Raw genomic sequence first — 12,144 nt, forward strand, 5'->3', positions numbered from 1 at the left:
CTTCTGGGAGCCGCCTGGACCTCAGGCCTTCTCTCTGGGCCCCCCACACGCAGCCCAGGGCCTGTGAGAGAAATGACCGCCCTTCCAGGAAAAGGGCGAGCTGAGTGGCGAGGGAGTGAAACCACCCACATCCAACCGCACTGTGGGCTCGGGATGACGGCTCGGGAAGGGCCCTGGTGGTACCACGAAGCCAGGGGCTAAGTCGCAGCATCCCAGCCCGAGGCCTGTTGGGTTTGTGTGAACCAAGCGCCCATGAGTGAGATGGGGAGGGCCCTGAGGGTGCCCGAGTCACCCTCTGTGCTCCTTCCCTTCAGGTGCCACTTTCGCTCCATCCACCCAGCAAGTCGACAAATATTCTTGAGCCCTGGGCATAAAGTAGTAAACCAGACAAACAATAATCCGGCCTCCCGGAGTTCTCTTGGGATGTGTGCATGGGTGTGAGTGTGAGTTTTGTGTGTGTGTGCGTGTGTGTGTGTGTGTGGCAGGGGGAATAATGCCCACCCTCGCTGCCCCCCATCCATGTCCTAACCCAGGAACCCGTGAATAAGCTGGGGAGTTAAGGCGGCCGATGGAATTAGGGTTGCTAGGCAGCTGACCTTGAGCTGGGAGATGGTCCTGGATTAGCCGATGGGCCCAAGTGAATCACAAGGGTCCTTGTAAGAGGGAAGCAGGAGGGACAGAGCAAGAGGGATCCCGCACAAGACAGGCTGGCCGGCTTCTCCTGGCTTTGAAGCTGGAGGGTAGGGCCAGGAGCCAAGGACTACATGAGCCCTGTGGAAGCTGGAGAAGGTAGCCTCTCTTCCAGAATCCCTGGGACATTCGGCCCTGCCGTTTGTTTTTGGACCCAGTTTGAGATTTTGACCTTCGGGACTATAAGACAATAAATTTGAGTTGTTTTAAGATTTTAAGTTATGCTTTGCTAAAGCGGCAACAGGAAACAGACGCAATAAACACGCAAAACATATAACACGTTAGACGGTGATAAGTGCCCTGGGGCAAGATGAAGCCAGATGGAGGATGGGCCCTGTTGGGAGGGTTTGAAACTTTAAACGCAGTGAGCAGATCTTAAACGTTGTGGGCTTTTCTCTCGTTTCTGTGCCTTTGCAGATAATGTCGCCTGGGGCGAGAATGCCTTCCTTCCTTCCTCTTCTCTCCCACTAGTGAATCTTAGGCATCCTTCAGGTTTCAGCTCAGTTATCATATCTTTGGTCTTCTGTCTCTGGCCAAGATGAATTGGTCAGATTGACTGATTTATTTATTCATTCATCAAACACTGGGAACCTACTATATGCTTGACACTGGGGACAAAATACAAGTAAGACTTGGCTGATTTTCTCAACAACAACAACAACAAAAAGAGGTGAACAGGCAGAGAGGGCCTGCAAAGGTCACATTTAACAGAGGCCTGAGGAGGCGAGGACATGAGCCATATGGATAACGGGGGAGCGTCTACCAGGTGGAAGGACAGGCATGTGCAAAGGCCCTGAGGTGGGAGCCTCACTGGTATGTTCAAGGCACAGTAAGGCCGCCATTGTGATGGGGTCAAGTGAGCTCCAGGGAGACAGGCCTGGAACACAGGAGCTACTCAGCTAGACCTAGGGCGGCACTGGGCCCTCCCAGCCTCCGTGGTGGAACATGCTTCTCCAGACAGGAGCTGAACCAAGATCTGCCGCTCTCCCGGCTCTGCGCAGGCCCAGCCCCATCCCACCCCAGCTCCTGCTTCCTGGGCCAGCCTGTTGCTCGGGATTATTCCCTGGATCTCAAAGCCTGGTACGGCCTGGTCTGGGTGGGGTGGGCAGCCATATCGTGACCCGCTCTCACCCCGGAGCTGCCAGGCCTGGGAGGAGGAGGCTGTGCCGCCTCCCTTGGGATCGTGGCCATTTCCCCTACACTTTCTGTGCTCTGTGACCCAGGGCTGGTGGCTCACCCTCTCTGGGCCTTGGTTACCACATCTAAGGCCCAAGAGGTTGGATTATTCAGGGGTCTCAGCTTTTCAGCCAGCAGCCACATCCTGCCCACAGACATGTTTGAATGTTTTAAAATAGCTGCCAGCACTTAGGAAACTTCTCGTAAAACTCTCGATTTCTGGTTTTTCTTGAGAAATGAGAAGATCTGGCAGCTGGTGACTAGAGATGAGTAGGAGCTATCACAGTCCACACCCAGCCCACTCCATCATTTCTTTTCTTTTTTTTTAAGTATAGTTGATTTACAATGTGCCAATTTCTGCTGTTCTGCAAAGCAACTCAGTGATACGTACACACTTAGGGGTGTGTGTGTGTGTGTGTGTGTGTGTGTGTGTATTCTTTTTTATATTCTTTTCTGTCATGGTCTATATCGGGAGCTGGGATATAGTTCCCTGTGCTGTACACTAAGATCTCATCGCTTATCTATTCTAAATGTAATTATTTGCATCTGCTAACCCCAAACTCCCTGTCCGTCCCTCTCCCTCCCCCTCCCCTTTGCCATGTGAGTCTCTTTCTGTTCTGTAGCTAGGTTCCTTTGTGCCACATTTTAGATTCCACATCTAAGTGATATCACATTGTTTTGTCTTTCTCTTTCCGACTTCCGTCACTTAGTGTGAGAATCTCTAGTGGCACCCGTGTTGCTGCAGATGGCATCATTTCACTCTTTTTACGGCTGAGTAATATATACACATATATGCTTATACCACATCTTCTTTATTCATTCATCCGTCAATGGACATTTGGGTTGTTTCCATGTCTTGGCTGTTGTGAATAGTGCTGCAATGAACATAGGGGTGCATGTATCTTTTTGAATTATAGTTTTGTCCCCATATATTTCTAGGAGTGGGCTTACTAAATCATAGGGTAGTTCTATACTTAGCTTTCTGAGGAACCTCCATACTGTTTTCCATAGTAGTCCAACACTCCATCATTTCTGACTCATGTCTGGAGATGCCTGGGTCTTTGGAGTTCACAGGCCTGAATTCTATGATTCTTCCAGCTCTGATTTCATTCATTCACTCAACATCTATTCCTTAAGCATTGAGCACGTATAGGCTCAGTTTACAGATGAGGGGCCGGGGGCGGGGGGGGGCTCTGGGAGGGGACGTGGTTTACTAGGTTCACAGGCTCAGCAGAGGGGCTGCCTCTGAGCCACAGTTGACTGATCAATGGACGACTGACCGCAAAGGTCTTGGCCAAAATGTATTGAATATTGATCTGGGCCTGCTCCAGGTCCTGTCCCCAAAACAGACCGACGAGCTGCGGCCTCTGTGGGCTAATGTAGTCCCTGGAGCCACAGTGATCAATAAAGAAAGCCTGGGCTTTCAGGAGAGCTGTAGATGAAGGGGGTGATGATGGGCCAGGGGCCCAGGAGGGAGGGGGTGACGTTGGAGTCGCTTCCAACGGAGCAAGGTCCGGAGGCCAGAGCCCCGAGGTCTCCCTTCTTCCTCTCGTGGCCATTGTGGACCCTTCGCTGAGACCTGCTCCACTCTGTGAGATGACGTTCCACTAAGATGATGGTGATTTGTGGCTCTGGAGTCCGAGCCCTGCTGCTCCTTGCTGGGTGACCTTGGATAAGGGACTTAGCCTCTCTGTGCCTCAGTTTCCAATTCTACAAAATAGAGACAACACAGGTGTCTACCATACAAGGGCGTTGGTAGCGATATGAAATGAATGACAAATTATAGTCACCTAGGACACGGCTGGGGCTCAGCCACAGGGGCTGTGATCAGAATGTCCTGCCCTGGAGTTTCCATCATGGCTCAGTGGAAATGAATCAGTCTGGCTAAGTTTGATCCCTGCCTCGATCAGTGGGGTGAGGATCCGGGTGTTGCAAAGAGCTATGGTGTTGGTCGCAGACGCGGCTCAGATCCCTTGTTGCTGGGGCTGTGGTGTAGGTCGGCAGCTGCAGCTCTGATTCGCCTCCTAGCCTGGGAACCTAAAAAAGACAAAAAAAAAGTCCTGCCCCTGGGGAGAGACAAAAGGCTAGACAGACTGCGTGTATCCATCCGTTCCCTGGAGGCTGGGGCAGGGAGAGGAAGAGGGATGCAGGCACATCACTGGGTGACCCCGTGCACAGTGGGGGGATCAGAACCCACCACTGACTGTCCCTGTAGGAGTGTCCCAAGGCCCCTAGTTATGGGTCTGCCACTGCAAAGATTTGACCTTCTTCCTAGCAGGGGTTCACGCCTGGGGCTCGGAGCCAGACATGAACTTGAATCCTGCTGCTTCTTAGCTGGGGGACTGTGGGCAAGATGCTTTGGCTCTGAGCTTCCATCTCCTCCCTGTACAATGAGGATAACACAGTGGGACTGAACTGGGGCTGATTTTGCCCCTAGGAAACATTTGGCAAAGTCTGGAGACACTTTTGAGGGGGTCTTATTTGATTTTATTGGTCAAACATTGTTGGGGGTGGGAGGTAACTCGTCTTATTCCAGTGCTTCTAAACCAGGGGCGATTTTGCTCCCAGGGCAATGTCTGGTGACATTTTGGTGACACACCTGGGGGAGTGTTGCTATCAGCATCTAGTGGGCAGAGGCCAGGGATGCTGCTAAACATTCTAAAAGCACAGGACAGCCCCACAACAGAGAATTAACCTGCCCCAAATGTTAACGGCATCCAGAATGAGAAACCTGGTCCAATTCTTACTCTCTGCAGCCACACAAGTTTATACAGACTTGTAGAACATTCAAAGACTTTTTGATATGTTTTTTTAATAAATGGTATCAAAACATATAAATCCTTCTGTGCTTGCATTTATCCCTTAATAATAAATCTCAGATCAGGTCAGCCTAAGCAAACCTCCCCAACTTTTTGATCACAGCAGCACACAAGTAGAATGTTTGCAATTTGGATTATTCACGAGTGTTGCTTCAATAAATATTTTTCATGTCTATGAGCCAATAATACTTCATTATTTAAAATTTTTGTTTTTCTGCTTCGGACGGGTTGAGCTGGCATTTTAGCTCTTACCACAAAAGCACCTGGAACTCAGAAGAGAGCAGAACAAGATTCTGTCCAAGATCCTCTGAGCTTAGATATTTCCCGAATCCTTAAGTGGAGCACATACCGGCTTCAGGTGCCCTGTCTGAGAAGGCAGCGAGCTCATGGAGAGGCTGAGCACAGAGAGGGAGGGCGTGCCTGGTGACAGGGACAGCAGGAGCAAGCCTCAAGAATTGCTCCTTGTGCCAAGGCCCGGCCACTCCAAGTGTGGCCCCCAGATCAGCAGCGTCAGCATTGCCAGGGAGCCTATTGAAAAAGCAGAATCTTATGCCCCACCCTAGACCTACTGAGTCAGATCTGCTTTTAACAAGATCTCCAGGTGATTCCAATGGCTTCTCCTCTAAAGATGGAGACGGACCAGCTTCAGTTTAGAAACATCCAGAAATATGTTATTATCCTGCAAGAATGAAGAGTGGACTGAATTGCCGCTTCTCTCTGTTTTTATAACCCTTAAGCACCTTCCAATACTTTCCATTTTGGTGGAAGAACAAAGAAGGAAAAGAAGATGCAAACACACACAACTGTGTGCCCGTGGTCACCCACGGACAGACACAGCATGAGCAACGTCACTCACCATTCAAGTGATGGCTAACAAGCACGGATTTCCTTTTTATTTTATTATTTTTTTGCTTTTTAGGGCCGCATTGGTGGCACATGGAAGTTCCCAGGCTAGGGGTGAGACCAGAGCTGCAGCTGCCGGCCACGGCCTCATCAACGCAGGATCCAAGCCAGGATCTGAGACATACCTGCGACCTACACCTCAGCTCATGGCCACACTGGGTCCTTAACCCACTGGGTAAAGCCAAGCATCGAACCGGCATCCTCATGAATACTAGTCAGATTCGTAACCCACTGAGCCACAACAGGAACTCCCAGATTTCTTTTTTTATACTTTTTTTCCTTCCTTTTGGCCATGTCTGCAGCATGTGGAAGTTCCTGGGCCAGGGATCGAACCTGTGCCACAGCAGCCAGCCCAAGCTGCTGCAGTGACAGTGCCGGATCCTTAACCTGCTATGTCACAGGAGAAGTTCCAGGGACGTATTTCTTTGATGAACACCCTTTCCTACCCAAATAAGCGCAACATCCATGTATTTCTCCCCCCTAAGTCTGCAAGCCCTGGGGGTCATCCCCGCCTAGAGGTCATGGGTGACATTTCAGACACTTCCAGGATAGTCGGCAGTAAAACCACAGTAAGCATGAGGGCCCTGATGGATCCCGTTGCCTGGACCAAGAACCCGTGGGTGGGGCCTGTCGTCCCTGGCAGAGAGCAGGGCCCAGGGCGGCTTCAACTGCCAGGACCTTGACTGATTGATTACTCAGCCGGCCCAGAGCCCCTCCAGCCCAATCCACCTTCTCCAGGGGCTCCAAGTCAAGCCTCTGACAGCAACCATCTGTAATAAAGTATTTTGGGGTCTGGAAAAGTGGTTCTTCTTTGGGCACGATTTTTTTTTTTTTCCACTTAATTGTCCCCTTACCTCCAACTCCCACGCTTAAAAGCAAAACTCCACCGGGCAAAAGAAACACATCATTTTATTCCACATCCCTTAAGCAAACAAAAACACATTGGAATTCCACGGCTCCCTGAGGGACATGGCTGCTGGCGCTGAGTCCTGCTCTGGAAGGCTCTGGATGTCAAGCTGGAGCAGTGACGTTTACCTCCAGGCTGCAGTCTCCTGGCCTCTGGCCTTGACCCTTCCCTTTCTCTGTTCTGTTTTCCCAAATCTCCTGGACCCATCTCTCTAAGCCGCCATCTGCCCACACAGGAAGGAAAAGAGAGGTCACAGTGTAAATATTTAGCCTGAAGGTCTTGGAGAGAGTTTGGGGGAGGCTCCTGGCAGCAAGGTTCAAGGCTCGGATGACCATGCAGCCTCTCCCAACGGCACGTCTTGGTACTTCCTCTGCCCTCTATGCCCACCTCCCTAAGCCCCATCATCCAGGGCAATCAGCGGTGGCACCCAGAGGAGGCTTGGTGGTGGTGGGTGAACCTGGCTCCCCCTTAAGCTCCATCACTGCTCCCAAAGCCACCTCCAGTCAATATACAGCCTAAGTTAATGCCACTCACCTCCTTCGCAGGCTGCTCCTTTGGACCAGACTGCTGCCCCCACACCCCTTCCACAGAGTCACGGATCTGCCACTGCAAACTTCTGACCTCCTTCCCAGCAGGGGTTCACGCCTGGGGCTCAGAGCCAGACATGAACTCGAATCCTGCTGCTTCTTAGCTGGGAGACTGTGGGCAAGATGCTTTGGCTCTGAGCTTCCACCTCCTCCCTGTACAATGAGGACAATGCAGCAGGACTGAACTGGGGCTAATTTTGCCCCTGGGAAACATTTGGCAAAGTCTGGAGACATTCTTCGGGGGGGGGGGGTCTTATTAGTCAAACATTGTGTTTCCAATCATTTGAATGTGTTCATTTGTTCTGTTGTGAATGTAATATGTTTAAGGGTGGCTACAAAAGTGGCATGAAAAATCGTCTTGGTCTGCCTGCCATTGGAACCAGCAGAGCCAAAGAAGGTGCGGCCGCCAAGCAGCCGGCGCTCCCCCCTCTTCTTCGTCCTCATGCTCCTCCTCTCCTGATCTGGCCTGGCCGCTGCCCAGAGGCTTTGCCACCGCAAGCCCACAGCCCGCCCCATGGCTGACAGGAGCTTTTTGTTTGGTAGTCGCTCCTCTAAAACGTTTAAACCAAAGAGGAACATTCCAGAGGGTTCTCACCAGTATGAGCTCTTAAAGCATGCAGAGGCCACCCTTGGCAGCGGGAACCTGCGGATGGCTGCCGTGCTTCCTGAGGGGGAAGAGCTAAATGAATGGGTCGCCGTGAACAGGGTGGATTTCTTTAATCAGATCAACATGCTTTATGGAACAATCACAGACTTTTGCGCAGAAGAAAGTTGTCCAGTGATGTCGGCTGGCCCCAAATATGAACATCATTGGGCAGATGGAACAAACATAAAGAAGCCTATTAAGTGCTCTGCACCAAAGTGTATTGATTATCTGATGACGTGGGCTCAGGACCTCTTGGATGATGAGACATTATTTCCGTCAAAAAATTGGTGTCCCATTCCCAAAGAATTTCATGTCTGTGGCAAAAACGATACTCAAACGCCTCTTTAGGGTTTATGCCGACTCCTATCATCAGCATTTTGACCCTGTGATCCAATTCGAGGAGGAAGTGCATCTCAATACATCTTTCAAGCACTTTATTTTTTTTGTCCAGGAATTCAACCTTATTGAGAGGAGAAAGCTTGTACCCCTCAAAGAACTGATTGAAAAACTCACTTCAAAGGACAAATAAAAGGATGCAGACCTGTGCAAATTATTCCTCAAATGAAGCTGTATGGAGTACATTTGGATTTTGTTTATATTTAGCTTGGTTGCTTTTGTCTAAGGATTGGGGGGCTTGTTTGGGTTCCTTTTCCTTTCTTCTGAATAAATGGAACCATATCCTAAAAATAAAAAAATCATCTTTACTATGAAATAGTTGGGCTGGTAGCATCCTCACACCACTTGTTCTGCTGTTCAGTGTAACAGCTAAAGGACTTCCGTTACTGAGGTTCTTCTCTTGGAATTCGATCCTGTCATCTCTGTGGGTCACATCCTCTTCCCTTTTTAAAGTATTGGATGTAATCTACCCTTAGGAGAGAACGACTCCTTGTGTAATGCTGTCGTAGCTGGGGGCACCTTGGAAAGGTTTGTAAAGTTAGCTTTGACTTGGAGCATGGATGCCTTAGGACTTTTCCATTTGTGCTTTACACAATCTCATTAAATACCTGCAATATATTTTTTACGTAGTGTTTTATTTTGCTTTGTTGATTTTTAGGGCTGTACCCACGGCATATGGAGGTTCCCAGGCTAGGGGTCGAATCAGAGCTGTAGTCGCCGGCCTATGCCACAGCCGCAGCAGCTCCGGATCCAAGCCGCATCTGCGACCTACTCACAGCTCACAGCAACGCCGGATCCTTAACCCACTGAGCGAGGCCAGGGATCAAACCTGCAACCTCATGGTTCCTAGTTGGATTTGTTACCACTGAGCCACAACGGGGACGCCAATGGAGACAGTTTTGATTGTCACCACTGGGGAAGTCTGCTATGGGCATCTAGTGGGTAGAAGCCAGGGATGTTGGTAAAATATCCCACTGGTACCAACAGCAACAGTGCGGAGGCTGAGGAACCCCTGGGGTGATCCCCGTGCCGCAGGGTTCTAGAGGGTGAAGTTCCCGATGCAGGCAACACAAGGTCTGGCACATGGCACACGCCCTATCCCTGACCTTGATCAGAGTTATCCTTACTCACCTCTGTTCAGTCCACCCTCTTGTCTCCAGCCCCAGGGCATCGCCCAGCAGGACTCCAAGGCACGCTTTTTCACGCACGTGTGAGGACCAGAACCGCACTGCCTGGTGCTGCAGAGCACCTGTTTCCACACCCCAACCGCAGGCCTCCTGCCCCCATGCCTCGATGTTCTCCCAGCCTCCACGCTTGCTCCCATTGCCCCCTCCTCCACATCGCCACTGTGGTAAGTCCCTGGTCACCAGTATTTTTTGGAGCACTTAGAGGGTTCTAGACCTGTGTTGATCACTTTATGTACATTATCTTCTTTAGTTCTTAGCAGAACCTGGAGAGGCAAAGACTAAGATTATCTCCATTTCAGAGAAAGGAAAACCAAGGCTCAGAGAGGCTCAGTAACTGGCCTAAAGTCACACAGCTAGTGAGTGGCAGAGTTAGGATTTGAAACTAAGTCTGGCTGAGTTCAGATCTTTCTTTCTTTATTTTTCAGTCTCTTTCTCACTTTATTAAAGTATGGTTGATTTACAATGTTGTGCCTATTTCTGCTGTATAGCAGATTGACTCAGTCATACATATATATACATATTTGAAAATATTATTTTCCACCATGGCCTATCCCAGGAGACTGGCTATAGTTCCTTGTGCTCTGCAGCTGATCTTTAAACTGAAATGTTACTCAGCATCTATGGACTCCCTAAAACTGAGTGTGCTTCGGAATTGCCTCAGAGGAGGGTCTGTTAAAATGAAAAGCCTCGGAATTCCCTGGTGGCACAGGGGGTTAAGGATCTGGCATTGTCACTGCTGTGGCTTGGATTGCAGCTCTGGCAGGGGTTCCATCCCTGGCCTGGGAACTTCCAAAGGCTTTGGGTGCAGCCAAATAAATAAATAAATGAAGAGCCCATCTATGGTAGACCCCAGGAATCTGTGTTTTGACAGCCTGTTCCTTGTCTCTGCTTGTAGGTGATCTGACGCTGATAGTCTGTGGACCACATTTGGAAAAAGACCCTCAGATCTTGCTGCTGCTCTTCCTAAAACCATCGATGGTTCCCTTTTGCCCTCAGACTTGAATCAAAAGCCCTGAGCAGGTAATGTACCCTCTTTCTCCCCTCCACTCTGGTTTCTGAGTTTGTGTCATCTCTCACCCCTGTTGTACGTGCCACACCTGCAGCTCTCCCCCTCTCCTAGTCTGGTTGGTTCCTGCAGGTCCTGGGTCCTAGCCTCATTGGGCAGCCTAACTTTGGACAAGGTCTTCACTCTTTTGGGGTCTCTGTTTCTCCACTGGAGCCACAAGGGTTTGAGTAGATGCTGGTCTGTGAACAGAACAGCCAGAGCAGGCTCTAACCACTAAAGGTGGCATTGGGGATGCCCCTCTTGGTTGTGGGCCAGCAGCCTGTTTTCCTGGCAGGTGCTAAGCTCCAAGTCACGTAGCTGAAATGCTCCAGGGAAGTCCAGACCCAGCATCTTGGCTGCTGCTTTGGCCAAATCAATGTTTCCCCACCTTATCTCCAACCAGCTTGCTCATAAAGTTTAGACACTTGGCCTCAAGTTGGGAAATCTGATGATTCAGAGAGAAAGCATCTTTAGCCGTCCTCTGACCCCCGAAACCTCTACTCCCCGACAGGAACACACCCTTTGGGACAGAGAAATGTACTTTCCCCAACAGCAGTTCTTCATGGAGACAGGAGGAAACCAAGGCCCAGAGAGGAAAAACAGCTTCCCTAAAACCACACATCCAGCCAGCAGTATGCGTGCATAAGGTATTTACTGAGCACCTACTGTGTGTAAGTCCTCATGGCAGATGCTGGGAAGACAGTGGTGAACAGGACAAAGATGGAAACTGTTCTCTGGGGGATTTCAGTCTTGGCGGGAGAGGCCTGATCATATTAAAAGCTGACAAAAAGCTCTTATCATGTGCTGGTCACCCTTTAAAGTGCTTTATGTGATTAACTTATTTAATCCTCATAACAGCCGAAGCAGGTGGCTACTGTCATTTTACAGTAAGGAAACAGGCACAGTAAGGTTAAGACACTTGCCTGAGCTCACACAGCTGGGGCAGGGGGCTAAATGCTGGACTTCTGAGATATCAGGTCACAATCTCAGGAACCCCCGAGTGTTCCCACAAAGGGGTAAAGTCTTTGTGGGTGTGATTGCATCAAGCATCTTGCGAGGAGGAGATTATTCTAGATTGTCCAGGAGGGCTCTAAGTGCCACCACACGTCATTATAAGAGGAAGGTGGGAGTTCCCCTCGTGATTCAGTGGGTCAAGAACCTGACTAATATCCATGAGGACTCAGGTTCAATCCCTGGCCTCACTCAGTGGGTTAAGGATCCAGCGTTGCACAGAAGTAGAACAAACAATCCCAAAATTTATATGGAACCATAAAAGACCCAGAACTGCCAAAGCTATCCTGAGGAACAAAAACCAAGCAGGAGGCATCACTCTCCCAGACTTCAGGCAATATTACAAAGCCACAGTAATCAAGACAGAGTGGTACTGGTACCAAAACAGACATACTGACCAATGGAGCAGAATAGAGAACCCAGAAATAAACCCAGACCCCTATGGTCAATTAATTTTTGACAAAGGAGCAAGAATATAAAATGGGAAAAAGAGTCTTTTCAGCAAGTGGTGCTGGGAAATCTGGACAGTCACATGTAAATCAATGAACCTGGAAAACACCCTCACACCATAAACAAAAATAAACTCAAAATGGCTTAGACTTAAATTCAAGACAAGACACCATCAAACTCCTAGAAGAGAACATAGGCAGACATTCTCTGACATCAACTTTACAAATGTTTTCTCAGGTCAGTCTCCCAAGGCAACAGAAATAAGAGCAAAAATAAACCAACGGGACTTAATCAAACTGACAAGCTTTTGCACAGCAGAGGAAACCA

At 49.5% G+C, this 12,144-nt stretch overlaps 1 protein-coding gene across 1 annotated transcript; it reads left to right on the plus strand.

The window, feature by feature from the left end:
• Nucleotides 1-6,585: 6,585 nt before the first annotated feature.
• Nucleotides 6,586-8,356, plus strand: LOC125122036 (MOB kinase activator 1B-like). Its single transcript, XM_047770292.1, is given in 2 exon segments — nucleotides 6,586-8,007; nucleotides 8,009-8,356. Coding segments are annotated over 2 exon segments (660 nt in total). The 5' UTR covers nucleotides 6,586-7,596; the 3' UTR covers nucleotides 8,258-8,356.
• The last annotated feature ends 3,788 nt before the right edge of the window (nucleotides 8,357-12,144 follow it).

This window comes from Phacochoerus africanus, chromosome 3, assembly GCF_016906955.1.
Source record: "Phacochoerus africanus isolate WHEZ1 chromosome 3, ROS_Pafr_v1, whole genome shotgun sequence".
Lineage (NCBI taxonomy): Eukaryota > Metazoa > Chordata > Mammalia > Artiodactyla > Suidae > Phacochoerus > Phacochoerus africanus.